This window comes from Vipera berus (assembly GCF_964194415.1).
Source record: "Vipera berus genome assembly, chromosome: W".
Classification (NCBI taxonomy): domain Eukaryota; kingdom Metazoa; phylum Chordata; class Lepidosauria; order Squamata; family Viperidae; genus Vipera; species Vipera berus.
In genome coordinates, this window is record NC_138210.1 from 54672718 (window position 1) to 54692090 (window position 19373).

The following is a 19373-nucleotide window of genomic DNA, read 5'->3' on the forward strand; positions in this document are numbered from 1 at the left end:
TAATAAAAGTTAGGCTATGAGTTTTTGTTTTTATTTTTAAGTTTAAAAGAAGATGAATAGCCAGTATATTAGCATATGCCTGACGTGACGGCTGGAAGCTACTTTTTAATTATTGTCTTTGTTGCCTTCTTTTTTTTCTTTTTCTTGCATCTTCTGAACTTTTATTTTCCCTTTTCTTCTAGCTTGGTTTGTATTGATTTTTACTATGCTTATTAAAACCCTGAATTAAATTATTAACAAAAAAGACACAGATTTCACAGGAAGTCTAAAACTACATTTTATTGGGATAGGCTGTAACAACAGAATCTTGCAAGTTTTACTGTGTTTTACTTCTCCTCCCTCTTATATTCCAGTGAAATTTTTATTTACTTATTTTTATTATTAGACTTATATACCGCCCTTCTCTCGTAGGACTCAGGGCGGTTCACAAGGTTTTAAAAAACAATACAACAAATTACAAAAATTAAAAACAATTAAAATGATTACACTAACCTTGAACTAAAAACCCAATTACAATTAAAATACAGTGAAATCAGTGAAGAACTTGCCTGAGTCTCTTGCCAATACCATCTTGCTTCCCAGAGCTTAAGGAATGTTTCAACCTTATTAGCTTATATAATAAGCTTGCCTGTATCCTTAAAGTTATCTCTTCAGCTTTCTATGTTAGTGTTTCTCAATCTCAGCAACTTTAAGATATGAGGAGTTTATCTCCCAGAATGGGGAGGTGAAGTCCACACATCTTATATGGTAGCTGCTGAGGTTGACAAATACTGGTCTATAACCCGATCCAAATGAAAGCATCCGCAACAGGTGGTGGTTAAGCCATTGTATGAACTCATGCACCAATGGGAAGCTCCTTGCACTGGTTTCACTGTCCAATCACTCTTGCTACGAGAAATTTTTCCTAGCATTCACTTGTATCTCTCTGCTTTGGGCTAGACAAGTCCATGCAATGCCAATCTTCAATGTTGTATACTTTATTCATCATCCATGTTGTTTACATCAAAGTCCTCCTTCCAGCTAGGACTTATGACCAATTTAAAACAATTCCAATCTTGTTTAGCAGATGCAAGCTTTAAAGTGGTTATTCAAGATTCATTTACAACGTGTGCGTAAGAGGAACCAAGCTGTCAAGAAACTGAAGTTCACAGGTCCAAATGTTGATCTCTGGACATTGCCTTTGAGTCATTAACACTCACATACTCTACTTCACAGGGTTGTTAAAAGCAGGAAATGAGATGAGAAGAGAATCAGGTATGCCCTTCAAGAGATATAAAATAATAATAAAAAAACTATGCAAAAGCCACTTCCTCTAGTCTAGCATGTCCAGCTGTCAGCTCAGAGGCGCACCCAGAACAAGAACTTATAATGAAGACAGCCTTGCATATGCACATACAGTCCTCTGAGTAATTATTTTATTGAAAATGTAAGGAACCCAGAGGCAATGAAAATCTGAAATATTCCAACACATAAATCATATAAATTTTTATTTATTAAATTTATATGCCACTCATCCCACAGTTCAAGGCAATACTGGACAGCCAATTCACCTTAATAAAAATAATTATTATAACGAGTTATGCCCAAGAGCGTTTTTAACCAAGCCTTTTTAAAGCAACTCTTGGCAGCTGACACACATTTGAATTAAATAATATTAATAAATAACTTGTAATATTGTTAGCAGGGGTAACGTTAAAAATAAACAGAACGAGTGTCTATGATGTACAGTATTAAGAGACAATTCTCTACCCCTTCCCCTCGCAGCATGGTTGTATCCAATCAAAAATTGCCCCTTCCCTCCGAGGAATGGTACAGCTTCCCATTTAAATTATAACGGTGCTTTTTAGAGCAGTCTCATCAATTTCCTCAATAGGTTGCCAATTCTCACCCTTCTCCATCTCTTTCGGTAGCCGCTTAAACAGACCCATCCCATTTTATCTAATTGGAAGTCACAAACAATGGTACATTCCACCCTCCCTCCTGTCATGGTATAGCCTAAAAATCCCACCACCACCCCTTGCCCGATTCACGTAATGGTATATCTTAGTGGATGGAATGCGTCGGATACCTATCGTTAAATTAATAAAATGCCGATTTCGCCCTTTCTTTACTATGGAATGGCCTAACCCGGCATTCCCCTTCTATTTTCGCATGGTTTACTCCAGCCTCACCCCTTTTTGTAAGGATCAGCCCCGCCCCCTACGCAACTGGTACTGAATGGCTCAGTCCACCCACTCTGTTTTTCCTATTGTAGTTATTGGGCGGGTCTCGTAATGGCACTATCTGCCCATTTATCTCCCCTCTTTAAGCTTCCCAATGGAAGAGTCTTAGGGAGCCTTACTATAGATACCGTCCTCCATGACGACCAGAGTGCCCCCAAACAGGGCCAAGGGGAACCCCAATTTCTTCTTGTCTCCTTTCTTCGGGGCTTCAACAAGCAATGCCCTCCTTCAGCAGCCGGGTTCTAAACTGAAAGGAACGCCTCTAACGAAAAGCGTAGCCAATAGGAAAGAAAAAGCTCGCGAACTGCCACCTAACAGCCAGGAGAAGGAACCAATAGAAAGGAAGTTCTCGTAAATTACATGTACACTCGTGGCAACCAATAGGCATCCTCGGCATGATATTGACAGGAGAGTTGTTCAATGAAATCTTACACTAGCCCACCTGATCCTTTTTTTGTGGCCTTGTACTCGACGTACTTTGAGCCGGTCTATCCTGGGCACGTTTCAACGAAGATATAGGAATTATATAGAGTCATTAGAGCAGGGGTCTTCAAACTTGGCCCTTTTATGACTTGTGGACTTCAACTCCCAGAATTCCTCAGCCAGGCATGCTGGCTGAGGAATTCTGGGAGTTGAAGTCCACAAGTCATAAAAGGGCCAAGTTTGAAGACCCCTGCATTAGAGCCTTTATTCAATTGATTGTGAAAGGATATTTCTTTTCTCTGATGCCCAAAGGAGGACTCCGTGATTTCGATCCAAACAGCAGCAACTCCTACTTTTTGCTCCTGAATTTCATTTCCAGTTATTCTAACTTGCAGTTTTCATAAATGGGCGGCTTTTGTCTCTGTCCAAGTAAAGACAGATGATATTCATCTAGAGGTCGGCCTCTTTTGTACGTTTATGCACACCGAACGACTAACATGAGTCCTGTCCTCATTGCATAACTGTCAATCAAGATGAGTGAAGCGTAAGCAACCCAATCGAGACTGACTACTGTATATGGGCTGCAAAAATAAAAATAAAAATAAATAAATAAATCCTGCTCATCAGGAGATGCGGCACAGGACAGGGATTTTCAGCCTGAGCAACTGAGACGGGTGCGCTTCAGCTCCCAGAATATGCTGGCTAGGGAATTCTGGGACTTGAAGTCCACAAGTCTTCAAGTGGCTCGGGTTGAAAAAACATTTTGAGTTTTGTGCTGTCACTTTGCTGCCATCCTGTGGTCAGCTGGAGTTTAGCAGCCCAAATTCCATAGGCCTGCCAGAATAATAAACCTTTATTGTCAAAGTACAACATGTGTACATTGAGATTAGCTTAATTAGATTAGCTTAATTAGATTAGATTAATCATAGGGCTCATATCTCACCAGGTAACTTACTTTTAGATTTTATTTATTTATTTATTTATTTTATTTAATTTGTATACCGCCCTTCTCCCGAAGGACTCAGGGCGGTGAACAGGGCCATAAATACCAAAATACAAAATTAAAAACAAATTAAACCCTAGTGCCCAAATGTAAAAATAAATTATATTAAAACAATAATTAAAACCCAAACCCATCAGACCAGGCCGGCTTGTTCAAACAAATAGGTTTTTAGATCACGTCGGAAGGAGCGAAGGTCGGGAGCCATCCGGAGCTCAACCAGTAAACGGTTCCAAAGGTCAGGCGCACCCAGAGAGCACGCCCTCCCCCTGGGAGCCACCAGACGGCATTCTCCGACCGGTGGCACCCTAAGGAGGCCCTCTCTGTGGGAGCGCACTGGGCGGAGGGAAGTTGATGCCGGCCGCAGGTGCTCCCTACGGTATTCCGGACCCATGCCATGTAGGGCTTTGTAGGTCATTACCAGTATCTTGAATCTCACCCGGAAGGTAACCGGAAGCCAATGCAGTTCACGGAGCAGAGGTGTAATATGGGAGTATCGGGAGACCCCCAACACAACTCGCGCGGCTGCATTCTGCACCAGTTGGAGCCTCCAAGTGGTCCTCAAGGGCAGCCCCATGTAGAGAGCGTTGCAGTAGTCTAACCGAGAGGTCACGAACGCATGAGTGACTGTACGCAAGGCATCCCGGTCTAGATAGGGCCGCAACTGGCGCACCAGGCGAACCTGGGCGAAGGCCCCCCTAGTCACAGTTACTATATGATCTTCTAAAGAAAGCTGTGAATGTAGGAGAACTCCCAAGTTGCGAGCCTTATTTACGGGGGGGGGGGGTAATAACTCACCACCCATAGTGAGAGATGGAATGATCTGAATTTCCTGAGATGCTGGCACGTACAGCCACTCAGTCTTGTCAGGGTTGAGCTGAAGCCTGTTCCTCCCCATCCAGACCCGGACCGCCTGCAGGCAACGGGACATCATGTCGAGGGCATCACTGGGGTGGTTTGGGGTCGAAATGAAAAGCTGGGTATCATCAGCATACTGATGATACCCAACTCCAGCATACTGATGATACCCAACTCCAAAGCCACGAATGATCTCACCCAGAGGCTTCATATAGATGTTGAACAGGAGAGGCGAGAGGACCGACCCCTGAGGAACTCCACAAACGAGAGGCCTCGAGGTCGATCTCTGTCCCCCTGCGAACGTCCCAGGAGGTAGGAGGAAAACCACTGAAGAACCGTGCCTCCCACTCCCAATCCCCTGAGACGCTGCAGCAGGATACCATGGTCGATGGTATCAAAAGCCGCTGAGAGGTCTAATAGGACTAGGACAGAGGAATAACCCCTGTCCCGAGCCCTCCAGAGATCATTCACCAGAGCGACCAATGCCGTCTCCGTGCTGTGCCCGGGCCTGAAACCTGATTGGTACGGGTTCAGATAGTCAGTTTCCTCCAGGACCAAAGGGAGCTGATGCGCCACCACACTCTCAACAACCTTCGCAAGAAAACGAAGGTTGGAGACCGGACGAAAGTTGTTTAATACAGCTGGGTCCAAGGTAGGCTTCTTGAGGAGAGGTCTCACCACCGCCTCCTTCAAGACGGAGGGGAAGCAACCTTCACTCAAGGAAGCAGATATCACCACCTGGAGCCAGCCTCGTGTTCCCTCCCGAGCCGCATAAACCAGCCAGGAAGGGCACGGGTCCAATAAACAAGTGGTGGAGCTCAGCTTCCTCATAATCCTGTCCACTTCCTTTGGAGTCACAGGATCAAACTCCTCCCAGATAACATCTACAAGACCACCCATGTCCTGATCGTCAGACTCTGCCCAGTCGGAGTCCAAACCAGATGCCACATCAATTGAGACTTTTCCCTTTATCTCATCCCCATCCTGCAACTGAGATGCCTTAAATCATCTTTAGCTATTCTGGTGTTAAAATCACGCTTTTCCTTTTCTCTTGACGCATGTTTTGCTGTGGACACTTATCAAGCACAAGTCACCACTTGGAAACCCAGGTTGAGTGCTAACACTAGACCTGCGTTTACCAAACTGAACCCAAAGCACAAAGATGAGTTTCAACTGGGAGAGAGAGACAGGCACCTCCAGCTAAGGCTGATTTTATCCCCAAGGAGTGCACTACAGCTACTGTAACTTTTCAACCTTTTCACAGATTGTACCACTTTTAGGACATGATAATATTCGAGTACCACCAGTGCTTAGCAAGGTCTCAAAAACCTGATGACTTTCCTCTCTCCCTTTCCTCTCTCTTTCACAGCCTCTACGCCTTCGTTGATCCCTCTGCTTCTCTCACAGAAGCCTCTCCTCCCTCTCTTTTTCTCCGTCCCCTTCTCTTTCCCTGTTTTCTTTTTTCTCTCTCCCTCTCCTGCCAAAATCTCCTCATTTTATATCCTCTCCTCTCCTCTCTCTCCCCTCCTCCTCCTCTTTTCCTCTCCTGGATGCGCCACTCTCTGGGGCTCAGGGAGAGCTCCAGCGTCAGTCGCTACCCCGGTCTCACTCCCCAATGCAGTCACCCACACCTCGACTGGCCATTGCACACAATGCTGATCAGCTGGAGCTGTGCGCACTGATACTGGGGCCTCTGCCCCAGGCCTGTGCGGTGCTGCCGCCACTTCAGCACATCAGCACTGCCACCATTTCAGCTCATCCCCCCCGCTACACTTGTCTAGGTCGCGTACCACCTCCCAGGTGCCGAAGTACCACCAGTGGTACGCGTACCGCTGGTTGAAAAGCCCTGCTGTAGTCCTCCTTCAGTGACCATTTGTTCAGCGATCGTTTGAAATTATGATAATGTGGAGACTTGAAACTGTTCCTTGAAAATGTGGCCTTCGCAGCATCCCGGCAGTTATGTAAGAACGATTCAGGCACTTGGCAACAACCTTGCAATTAGGACATTGCAGTGTGCCATGTTCATGTGATCACTATTTGCGACCTTCACGGCTAGTTTCTGACAAGTCAAGTTAATGGTGAAACCAGCAGGAAGTTGCAAACGGGTATCACATGACCACGGGACACTGCAATTGCATGGGATTTGGCTAACGATAGTCACAACTGCCATCATAAGTCAGTGTGGTCATATGACATTGTGCTTTACGACTGTCATGCAGTGACAGAATTGGTGGCCCTAATTACCATAGTTTATTTTATTTATTTATTTTATTAAATTTATATACCGCCCTATTCCCGTAGGACTCAGGGCGGTTTACAGGGAAAATTAAAAGCATAACATACAAAAATTAAAATCAGTTAAAACAATTAATTAATTCAAGTCCCCGAAATTTAAAACTAAAACCCAATTAAAAATTAAAACCCCTCAGTCTGGGCCAGACAGCTCGAAGAGCCAAGTTTTCAGGTCCCGGCGAAATGAACGAAGGTCGGGGGCAGTCCTAAGTTCCGTGGGAAGTTGGTTCCATAGGGCCGGCGTGCCCACAGAGAACGCTTTTCCCCTGGGAATAACCTGCCGGCATTCCTTAACCGGCGGTACCCTGAGAAGGCCCTCCCTGTGGGAGCACACAGGACGATGGGAAGTTGATGCCGGCAGCAGGTGTTCCCTTAGATAATCCGGACCCAAGCCATTTAGGGCTTTATAGGTCATTACCAGCACCTTGAATCTCACCCGGAGGGCAACTGGAAGCTAATGCAGCTCGCGGAGAAGAGGTGTTACACGGGAGTATTGGGAAACTCCCATCACAACTCGCGCAGCTGCATTCTGCACCAGTTGAAGCCTCTGAGTGGTCTTCAAGGGCAGCCCCATGTAGAGAGCGTTGCAGTAGTCTAGCCGGGAGGTCACGAGCGCATGGGTGACTGTGCGTAGGGCATCTTGGTCCAGATAGGGCCGCAGCTGGCGCACCAGGCGAACCTGGGCAAAAGCCCCCCTGGTCACAGCTCCTATATGGTCTTCAAAGCTGAGCCATGAATCCAAGAGGACGCCCAAGTTGCGAGCCCTATCGACGGGGGGGTAACACCTCACCCCCCATCATTAATGATGGAACAGCCTGGCTAACCCGAGATGCCGGTATGCACAGCCACTCAGTCTTGGCAGGATTGAGACGAAGCCTGTTTCTCCCCATCCAAACCCGGACCGCCTCCAGGCAACGGGACATCACGTCGAGTGCATCACTGGGTTGGTTTGGGGTGGAAAGAAAAAGTTGGGTATCATCAGCGTACTGATGATACCCCACCCCGAAACCATGAATGAGCTCACCCAGCGGTTTCATGTAGATGTTGAACAGGAGGGGAGAGAGGACTGACCCCTGAGGGACTCCACAAATGAGAGACCTCGGGGTGGACCTCTGCCCTCCCGTCAACACCGACTGCGAGCGGCCCAGGAGATAGGAGGAGAACCACTGTAAAACAGTGCCTCCCACTCCCAACCCCCTGAGACGCCGCAGTAGGATACCATGGTCGATGGTATCGAAAGCCGCTGAGAGGTCTAATAGGACTAGGACAGAGGAACATCCCCTGTCCCGAGCCCACCAGAGATCATTCACCAGCGCGACCAATGCCGTCTCCATGCTGTACCCGGGCCTGAAACCCGGGTACAGCCTGAAAGTTAAGCCAGGATTACCTATATAAGGTCGCTGTTGTTTCTGCGAAACAGGGCTATTGCTGTTGGGAAAAGAATGCCAGATTTTGTCTACTCCACAGGTTCTTTCTGGACGCTGCTGCTGGTTGTGGCTGTGCAGTTAGAGCTGCTATTCTGTTGCAGAATTAGTCAAGGACAGAGACTGCTCATTATCGGATGCTCCCTCCCTTGTGTTACCTTGCACTGCTCAGCAGGCTTTTTATTTGTGCCATGGGCTCTTGTGTGACATGGGTTTACCTCTATTTAAGAAGAGTGCTAGACCTGTGTTCCGAAATAGCTCATTTGACAGGTCAGAGTCACAGATGCCCCCCCACCCCGCCCCACATGCACATATAAGGGAGAACAATTGGAGAAGCAAAGCCAGAGATTTCTTTGTTAAAAATAAGGATGGCCTCATTTTCTGTAACTAAAGTAGAGCAGGGTTTTCAGGGCAGAGCCTTTGCAGCTGGTATCTTTTCTGTTGCTGGAAGGCCTGCCCTTCAAATACAACCATCTGGCTGTGTTCGTAGAAAGTTATTTTTCTGGCCTCAGAAGTAGAGAAGAAAGGGAGGGGCAGTCTGTTGCTAAGAGAGATCTAGACCATTGCTTGTCTTTCTTGTATCCTTACCTGGTAATTCACTTAAGGACCCTTTACTAATTAGTAGGTGCAGTGATTTTTGTAAAGCTTTACTTACGTACTTAATTGCCACTTAGAAGAAGAAGAATGTCAGATAGGGAGCATTGTTTATTGGTTTTCAATCTCTCCCAAATAAGGGATTTCTATACAATCCTTCTGAGCAGCCCTGTTTAGGATTACATGGCAAACAATTTGCCAGCTAAGGCTTTAGCAGTCACTCTTAATCTTACCTGTTGTGTTAGAACAGCCTTTCCCTAATTTGATGCTTTCCCCCCCCCCAATTTTTTTTTAAATCCCTGGGAGCTGCTGTCTAATGCACCTAGAATAGAGAACTCTACAGGACATCATATATTTCTAAGCATCCTTATATCTGTCTGCACAAATCCAGACAATCATTAGAAGGCAGCAAAATATAGAATTTTGCAATACTTTGCTATCTGATGGTGCTTTGAATGAATGTAGCACAGAAATTGGCTGTGAAAGTTGGACCATAAGAAAGGCTGAGTGCCAAAGAATTGAGGCCTTTGAACTCTGGTGCTGGAGAAGACTACTGCGAGGCCCTTGGACTGCAAGGCAGTCAAACCGGTCAGTCCTAGAGGAGATCAAGCCTGACTGCTCTTTAGAAGGCCAGATCCTGAAGCTAAAACTCAAATACTTTGGCCACCTAATGAGAAGGAAGGACTCACTGGAGAAGAGCCTAATGCTGGGAAAGATTGAGGGCAATAGAAGAAGGGGACGAAAAGAGAATGAGGTGGCTGGATGGAGTCACTGAAGCAGTAGGCGTGAGCTTAAATGGACTCCAGAAGATGGTAGAGGACAGGAAGGCCTGGAGGAACGTTGTCCATGGGGTCGTGATGGGTCGGACACGACTTTGCAACTAACAACAACAAGCAGAGAAATGCATATAAAGTTCCTCATGAATTGTAAAACTTGGATGCATGAACTATAGGGGTATATGCAGCTGTAACTCAGAATAACAATTCATACATTTCTTTATTGCCTAGATAGAATGATAAATGTAAAGAACTCAAGAGATGCAGTTGCTGACTTACAGTCTGGATGAAATATCTGTTGGATCACAAATGTTGGAAATAACTGAACAACTCTACCAAAAAATTTCTCGGATGTGTAGTGCACAATGTTTCTTACTTGTTAAAAGTGACACAGGACTGAGTTAGCTTGACTCCTATATCTAAAAAAGAAACTCGAGTGCAGTGCTGTTGCAGGCTTGCAATTCCAGTGATGGCCAGTAGAGAGTGGGATTGGATCATCTCTCTGGAAGTCTCCATTTCTTCTGCTAGAATTCTCTCAAAGGAATGGATGAGGTGACAATAGACTGCAGCGGTCTGTTGTCATGGGGGCAGTGACAGCACTGAGAAAGAAAAAAAAATGACTCTCTCAGATAGCAAGGTGTATGAGTGTTGACCTTTGCGCCTGAGGCAGGGCAGGGGCCACTTCTGAATCACTTATGTCAAATAAATTACTCTGTGGATGCTGATCAGTTGGCCATTGGCCAAGCAAGTTGGCCAGTGATAGATTTAGCGCTAATGCAGAACAGAGATGGAGCATGTTTCTATAGCCCATTTCCAGTGAATCTTAAACTGTTTTCATATGTTTATGAAGCTTGTTAAAATAATTTCTTTGGAGCTGTGATACCCTTTGCCATATCTTAAGCATCTGTATTTTTGCTCAGTTCTTTCCGCAGGCCATCCTCAAGTTCTGTTTGTATGAAAGAATGAAAAGAGGAGAAGAATAGCTCCTTTCAAAACTTTACCTTCGGGTTCCCAAGAGTATGCCAGCCATTTGAGCAAGACGAGGGCCTGATTTTGCCAGCCCACCCTATGGTTCATTTTTGCTGTTGCCAGCAAAAAATGTAGTTGATTGGAAGTGTTAATATTTTTACTTTTTTCTCTGGGTCCCCAAAGTAAGTAAAGGGCTGGGAATCCATGGAATTAACTGGCTGCTTTCTGACTGGCTTTAGTGGTTGCCATGTTCTCTTCTACTTCTTTCCATTTAACCCCTAGGGCTAAATGGGCACCTTTCTTCCTCAAATGAGCTTCATTTCTTAGTTGGCACCTTTTTTGTATCCTGACTCCATCCTTTTTTCATCCATCCATCCATCCATCCATCCATCCATCCATCCATCCATCCATCCATCCATCCACCCATTCATCACATTTTTATACTACCTACCTTACCTAAGTGATTCTGGATAGCTTAACAATAAAAACATGTTGCAAAATGTAAAAGCATAAATAAGAACAAAGTTTAAAAGCAAATTAGAAGGTTACAGAATTAAAAGTTAAAACGGGGGAGAGCGCACACTCATGACACCAACCGTCCCCAGGCTTCTCTTAACACTCTTCAACCCCTGCGTGTAGATGACCAGGCTGAGCCAAGGACGGGGTCAAAAGCATCATGAATTTGGAGTCCCCATGTCCCCATACGAGACCTAAGTCCAGCCCCCTTGAAGTCTGTTGACTCTTATCTGCTGCCAATTTGTCTTGACCATTAGTAGATCCAATTCTTGTGCACAGGTGGCATGAAATAAACTCATAGTGCTTTTGAACTCTATCCTGGCTGCTTATTTCTTGTGCATAACATTATGCCAATTGGCAGAACCAGGTCTTAGCACTCTTTCTGAAGTCAAGAAGAATGGGGGCCCACCTCACTTCTGGAAGTAAGGTGTTCCAAAGAGTGGGGCCACAGCAGGGAAGACTCCCATCCTGGATCCTACCATTAAAAAGACTTTAACCAAAGGGATCTACAACAGATTCCCTCTGCTTGACTGGGTGGAATGGGATGATATAATTGGGATGAGACCGTTTCTGAGGTAACCTCCTACATGTGAACCTCAAGAAGAGGGCTCTCAGTTGTCCAATAGAAATGTCCTATTCAAAGGTTAACCTAGTCTTGTGCATTTTCATTTGTGACATTTAAGTAGTTTTTATACTGCACACTGGTTTCAGAGTTGTCAGAAATTAGAGGGGGACATGGCTTCTGTTAGGCATATGGTGTTGTGATTCAGGGTCAGCCTGTGGGTTCGGCAGTTGGGTCGGACGACTCAGAGGAGGAGGAGGGGGTGTTGAAGAGCTTGCTGATGATGGCCTTGAGGCTCCGCAGAGCCCTCAGCCAGGCCCCTCCCACCTGGTCATGACGGAGACCCAGCTGTGTGAGCCTGACAGCGTGGATGAAGATGACCCACAGCTGGCCCTGTTCAAGGACGCCCGACGCAGGAGGCAGTCAATCAGGAGTAAACAGAGGAAGGCAATGGGGCACCTTGGAAGGAGGCAGAGAGAAGCCACGCCCTGAACTGTATAAAAGGGGAATGTGTGGGAGGGCTGGTTTGCTGAAGGCAACCGCTTGTATAGTTCCTGTTTCATAGCTCCTGTTTCATGGTTGGTGTCTGTTTTATGTTAATAAATTTGGCAGGCTTTATTCCAGCCTCTTGCCGTTTGTAAAGGGGTTGTCCCTGCTTTTTCTGCAGGGCCAGTAGCAGGCTGGTAGAGAACATATGGTTATAGCCTACCTGGTTGGGTTGGAAATATATAAACCATGATGTTATAACCTTAAGGTGCTAATTGGCCAATGGGTGTGTAAGTTTTTCCAACGGCCATAAGAGGGAGCTAGAAACGTGGCTTCTCTCTCTCTCTCTTTGCTCTCATTGTTTTTGCTTTTTGGCTTACTACCGTGTTAAACCTTAGGAACTGTGTACTTGACCTTCAGACCGGTAAGAAGACTTGATTGTATTTTGGATACTCCCTGGACTGTTGCTGTTGCTTAACTGTTGTTATTCGTGTATGACCTGGACTGTTTATTCGGATTGTGTTTTTGTTTTTACACCTAATAGTAAAGTATTTTTCTGTTTATCACAGCTCAGTGTATCTGTGTGGTTACTGTGTGACTCTTACTATTCTCAGTACGCTTTTGCCTGTGAAGGTTCCTGATAACTCAAGAAGCACTTTGCTAACAGCTGCAATCAAAAAATAAACCAAGACCCTTCTTGTATCATGAAGGACAAAGATCTGGAACCAAATTTTCCCCAAGAAACTATATGGATCAAATCACAATAGGTTTAAGAAGACCTTTGTTCAAATCTCTATTTTTTTTAAAGTTTCCTTACAGAGCCACTTGCTTTCTTTCAGCCAATCTTCAGCCAAGGTTGATGCGATAATAAAATGTGTGGTGGAATGAGGGAAGATATTCGTATATCTATGAGCCTTGAACTTTTTAAAGAAAAGACAATAATTCATATGTTGTGATTCAGGGTCAGCCTGTGGGTTCGGCAGTTGGGTCGGACGACTCAGAGGAGGAGGGGGGTGTTGAAGAGCTTGCTGAGGGGGTTGAAGATCTTGCTGATGAGAGCCCTCAGCCAGGCCCCTCCCACCTTGTCACGACGGAGACCCAGCTGTGTGAGCCTGACAGCGTGGATGAAGATGACCCACAGCTGGCCCTGTTCAAGGACGCCCGACGCAGGAGGCAGTCAATCAGGAGTAAACAGAGGAAGGCAATGGGGCACCTTGGAAGGAGGCAGAGAGAAGCCACGCCCTGAACTGTATAAAAGGGGAATGCGTGGGAGGGCTGGTTTGCTGAAGGCAACTGCTTGATTAGTTCCTGTTTCATAGCTCCTATTTCATGGTTGGTGTCTGTTTCATGGTTTGCTCTGTTTTATGTTAATAAATTTGGCAGGCTTAATTCCATCCTCTTGCCGTTTGTAAAGGGGTTGTCCCTGCCTTTTCTGCAGGGCCGGTAGCAGGCTGGTACAGAACATCATAGCCAGTTATTGGTTTAAGAGGTAGCCCAAATCTGAATCATCAGAAAACAAATACAGGTAGGATTCTTCCTCACATACACATATAGAAAAATGTGATATGATGATGATGATGATGATGACTGAAAACTTATATTTGTATAATTGTATCTCAAAAAATTGCCTGTCAAGGTATACCAAATATTCCTACCCAGTGCTTTTTTTGTAAAAGAAAAAGGTGCCGGAACTCACACATGTCATACAACCCGCCTTGCCTACCCTACAAGGTTCCATCCAAAAAAGGTGCCGGAACTCCGTTCTGAACGTTCTATGAGAAAAAAAGCCCTGTTCCTACCCATGGAAGAAGAAAGGGAATAAGCTGTGATGTTAAAGGTGAATGAAGTACAGATAGTTATTATTTTCTTTCTAGACACACCAGAAGCAACATTGGGATGAGATCTTAGACCAAGGTTGGCTGGTCAAGGTAGAGAACATCAACAATATGGAAGTAGCTGTAGGCAGACACAGGTCACTCAGTAAAGAAGCATGACAAAACAGTGGGTATTTGACCTCTGCCCCAATCTGGAGGTAACCTTCACATGCCAATCTAAAATATGCCCTTGGCCTAGAGATTAGAGGCCCACGAGAAGATATTTTAAGTTTAAGGACAATGCTTTATCACTTGAATTTGTCATCTGCTTATGTTGGTGGCGAGGAGTTCTTGACATTCTGTCACATTATTGGCACCCAAATGAACACCGGGTGCCAGTGCTTTGGGGTCCAGGGTGATAGGAATGAAAACTGTGAAGAGGGTACAGCCCAATGTGTTTGCCTCTACCCGCCCGTGTCGCTGGCATAAAACAAGATTAATGACGGAACTGTGACATATTAATCTGAGCTCCCAGCGGCAAATCCAATCTCAGCTATCACCTCTTTGACCTTCAGCCTATGTTGCTACCATCCACCAGCTTGGGTAGCAGCTGTTTGGGTCAGGATTTTTCATAGCTCTGATATGCATCAAGCGTTGGGGAGCAGATGATTGGACTGAGATTTTTAATGTGATGCTAGGATAATCTTTCTTTCCTTCCTCCCCAATCCATCCTTCTTTTCCAGACATTCCTCAGTTAGCCATAGAGCAAGTGGGCGGAGGAGAGGCACTGAGCTCAGCAAAATACAAGTTTAAAAGTTCTGATCCAGGTGCCACAACTATTTAACAAGCTTCCATCTGTGTCACTGAAATCAATGGGAGCACATTAGCAGAAGACAAAATATTGACCGTGTTTGTTATCACTCATGGTATGACATGGGGAAAAGAGCAGAACAGAACAGATTTAACTCTAAATCTATAGTTCTCTTTGTTTGCCTTTCAAAAATTAATTTTAGAGTGGGCAGCCTTTCATATCCCTGTTAATATGAAAGTTTATATGTATGTATTCCCAGAAGGGTGAAAAAAAAATGATATGGCTATCATGGGTTACGTTGCATTTTTAATGCAATCACTTGTTTTGTAGTTCCACGTGTATGTTATGCAGCACACTACATTATCCATTCTTATAAAGACTCCTTTATTCCAAGTATTATCAGACCACAATAATAAACTTCTCAGCATGTGTACTTGTTAAGAATTTCCAGTTACTTTTGCAGGACTAATTAGGAAAGGTTTCCTTATCTGGGCGTGAGAAAGGGGTATTCCTGGGGTGTACGATTAGGTTATTGCCCTGTGGATATATCATTTCTATCTCTGAAAAGAAATGCACATCTTTAAACTTGGCAGAACTGCTTCATTATAGACCAGACATATTCCAGTTCTGTAGAATTTCACCTAACCATCATTTCCACTGTTCACGAAATGCTTCTTCTCCATTTGCTTCCTGGAGCTTCATACATGAGACAGCTACGATGGGGCAGCCACTAGTAGAGCATCATCAAGCATCTTCTTACAGAGCTTTCAAGCTCCTTACAATAAACATATTGTTGATCCATCAGACTTCCATCTAACTAGTGTTATCTTAATTTGTATTACCACAAACATCAGGTTATACATGGGCTGTTTGGAAGTCCATGAAATGGGTATTCTTTCTCGCAATTTTGTCTGGGGTAAAACTTCCCCTTTCCCCTCACATAGACATAAGTTTAATATCTATAACCCCTTAACTCTCCTCAGAGACAAATGATCTAGAAAAGTCTTCCATTCATTCCGTGCTATTTCTTCTAGCAACGATCAAGCTGAGGTGTTTGATTTGGGGGTACAGTCAGTCAAAGTATGAAAATGTGGTCCTTTGGCCAATTGTTTTAACAGCCCAACTATGTGAAGTCTGGTACGGGTGCTACCTCTTCTTTCCTCAGCTCTCCTCAGTTGAGGGACAAGGATCCCATCACGTGGTGGTAGTGGTTGTTTCATTCTCCACACTCACCCGCTGTTTTCCCTGGCTTTCTTCCTCCTCCTCTTCCTCATGACAGGTTGTAAGTGCCACTTCATTCTCATAGCAGAAGGAAGAACGAGCAGCAGTGGTTCCAATGGGGGAGACCCTGTATCTACATTGGCTGAGTTCCTTGGCACTGCATGCTGGGGTTCCAGGCACCTCGTATGTACGATGGAAGTGCTGGTAATCAACCTCATAGTGCCCACGCCGTTCAAAGAGTACAGGTTCAAAGCGATGTCCCCAGCGCAGTTCACTTGGCAGATAGGAACTACGGCATTGAGTGGTCATGGCAGTAGCTTCTACCATACCTTCCAAAATGACCACCAGTTCATAGTCAGCGTTGGCCAGCTCCATAGGACCGTACTCATAAAGAGGGCTTTCTGCATCAATCTCGTGCACAATGGTCACAGGAGAGACCAGAAAAATGCGGTCAGTGCCACTATCAAAGCCCACATTAACATCACTGTGATCCAGGGGAATGTACTCGCCTTCAGGGGTCACACGAGGCTGTGTGAAAAGGAGACAAAGGAAGGAGGATAGATTATATATTAGGCTTTTTATTTAGGACAAGGTGTAAAATCCATTCTGTGGAGCCAATAGTCATTTCTGATGGTTAAAAAAAAAATGAGATTGAAGTTGTTGGCTCTCTCAGTGTAAAGCCTAGATCAGGGGTCCCCAACCCCTAGTCTGTGGATCAGTACCGGGCTGCAGCATGCCAACAACTGGGCCGCACAAACAAGCAAAGCCCCATCCGCGAGATGCAGGCAGCACACAAAACCACATACACTCCAGTCCATGGAAAAACCTCTCTCCACAGAACCGGTCCCTGGTGCCCGAAAGGTTGAGGACCTCTGGCCTAGATCACACCAAGGTTTCATTGCATGATTGTCACATGGTATGAAGGGCTTAAACAGCCTATTTGTGTTTGTGAACATGCTCTATATGCTACTCAGAAACCAACCTTGTATTCATCATTCCTTCCAGATCCACATAATTCAGCTTCTCTCTTCTTAAACCCATGTATCCATCCATTCATCCATCCATCCTGTATTAATATTCCTGTAGCTGCTGTTCTCAATGTTCGAGCCAGATTTGTCTCCTCCAAATTTTCTCTTGCTGTCTCACCCTCTTCCCAATCCAGATTTTTTTTTCATCCTTTCCTGTACCACTTCAGTAATTGTAGAATATATCTTAAAATTTCCCCAAATGTCTGACTGCTTTTCTGTCTGTTACTGTTCCTCACCAATATCCTCCTTACCTGCAGCAGCTGGGCACGGACGTGGGCCTCTACCAGGTGGCTCTTCCGCAGGTTAGCCACACGCCACATAAGGCAGAGCTTTCCATCTCGCATGGCTACCACAGCAGTCTCGCTAAAAACAAGGGTCTCGTTGCGTTTCTTTGGCTTGGCTATCTTGGTCATAATGGCACCAATGACGAAGGCATCAATGATGCATCCCAGAATGCACTGCAAGACCACAGCCAGGACAGCTGAGGGGCATTCCTCTGTCACGCTACGGAAGCCATATCCAATGGACGTCTGGGTCTCCAAGGAGAAGAGGAAGGCAGCCATGAAACTGGTGACCTCGGAGAAGCAAGGCCTTGAGTTGGGAGGGTGCTCAGGTGCAAAATCTCCATGAAGTACAGCAATGAGCCAGAACGTGAAGCCAAAGAGAAGCCAGGAGAGCACAAAAGAAAGGCAGAAGATGAGGAACATCCAGCGCCAGCGGATATCCACACAGGTGGTGAAGATATCGGTAAGATACCGCTGACCCTTTTCACTCAAGTTGACAAACTGCACGTTGCAGTGGCCATCCTTCTTCACAAAACGGCTGCGTGGCTGGATGGTGACGAGTTTGCCGTTGTGGCAGTTTTGGGGGGATTCCACTGACTCATCTTCTTGGAGTTCTCCTGCCCCACCGGCCTCACTGAAGTGCTGGATGACTTTGGCCACCCCCATCTCTGAGGTATGGGGAGTTGTCCTGGCCAAGGTGAGGTCAACTAGAGGGAATTGATGGCCCAGCCTGGATGCTGTGCAAAACAAGCCAATCCTTGTTGGGGAGGTGTTAACAAGAGACACTCCGGTGCAGGAGCAACTTACAAGTTTTTGTCAACCTGGAATTGGAAAGAGGAGACAAAGCATATGGTCAGCTTAATATATGGCACTAATTGCAAAAAAAAGTTCAATGGCTGATTTTTTTCCAAGGAATGGTGGGAAGCTGAACTAAACTGAAAGGTAGAAATTTGTTCAACATTTTAGAGTCACTGAACATGTTCTTTAGAAATATAGGGAACGGTTGCTGGAATTGGGTAGGTGTAGTTTAACGAAGGGACGCGGTGGCTCAGTGGGATAGGACGCTGAGCTTGTCGATCAGAAGGTTGGCAGTTTGGCGGGTCGAATCCCCAGTACCGCGTAACAGAGTGAGCGCCTGTTACTCATCCCAGCTTCTGCCAACCTAGCAGTTTGAAAGCATGTAAAAATGCAAGTAGAAAAATAGGAACCACTACGGTGGGAAGGTAACAGCGTTCCGTGCGCCTTTGGCATCTAGTCATGCCAGCCACATGACCACGGAGACGTCCTCGGACGTCCTTCGGCTTTGAAATGGAGGTGAGCACCGGCCCCTAGATTTGGAAACGACTAGCATGCATGTGCGGGGTAACCTTTACCTTTAGTTTAACAAAGAGAAGAGTGAGGGGTGACATGATAGCAGTGTTCCAATATCTCAGGGGCTGCCACAAAGAGGAGGGACTCAAGCTATTCTCCAGAGCACCTGAAAGCAGGACAAGAAGCAACGGATGGAAACTAGTCAAGGAGAGAAGCAACCTAGAACTAAGGAGAAACTTCCTGACAGTTAGAACAATTAACCAGTGGAACAACCTGCCTCCAGAAGTGGTGAATGCTCCAACACTGGAAGTATTTAAGAAGCAACTGGACAGCCATTTGTATGAAATGTATAGGGTTTCCTGCCTGAGCAGGGGGTTGGACTAGATGACCTCCAAGGTCCCTTCCAACTTCTTCTTCTTCTTGTTGTTGTTGTGTATTTTCTCAGCTTGCGAAATACTTCTAGTATTAGAAGATACTTTGCTTTCCTACAGGATCTCAAACTATAGACAGTTGTTTTTGTTTTTTTTACAGAGTAAGAACCTGCTTTCTTTGAGCGTCTCAAAATTTGCAGAATTCTTTTGGGGCTTATTGTGATTCCAAGCCTAAGTCAGAAGTCAAACCTAACTAGAAGCCTACATTACCGTGAGCCTCAGGGTAAGAATGGAACTATTAAGTGTAGAGGGCAGAATACAAAGTGCATTCAGCCGTGTGCTAGGCTGAAGCTATGGCACAAAATGAGACTGCAGTTCTGAATGGCCAAAGCTACTTTTTAACGGGCCCCA

At 45.4% G+C, this 19373-nt stretch overlaps 1 protein-coding gene across 1 annotated transcript; it reads right to left on the bottom strand.

Moving 5' to 3' along the window:
* Window positions 1-15941: 15941 nt before the first annotated feature.
* Window positions 15942-17946, bottom strand: LOC308676296 (ATP-sensitive inward rectifier potassium channel 14-like; the record flags this gene model as incomplete). Its single annotated transcript, XM_081342109.1, has 2 exons — window positions 15942-16496; window positions 17248-17946. 2 exons carry the CDS (start codon window positions 17944-17946, stop codon window positions 15942-15944), a joined length of 1254 nt encoding a protein of 417 aa, XP_081198235.1.
* Between the last annotated feature and the right edge of the window lie 1427 nt (window positions 17947-19373).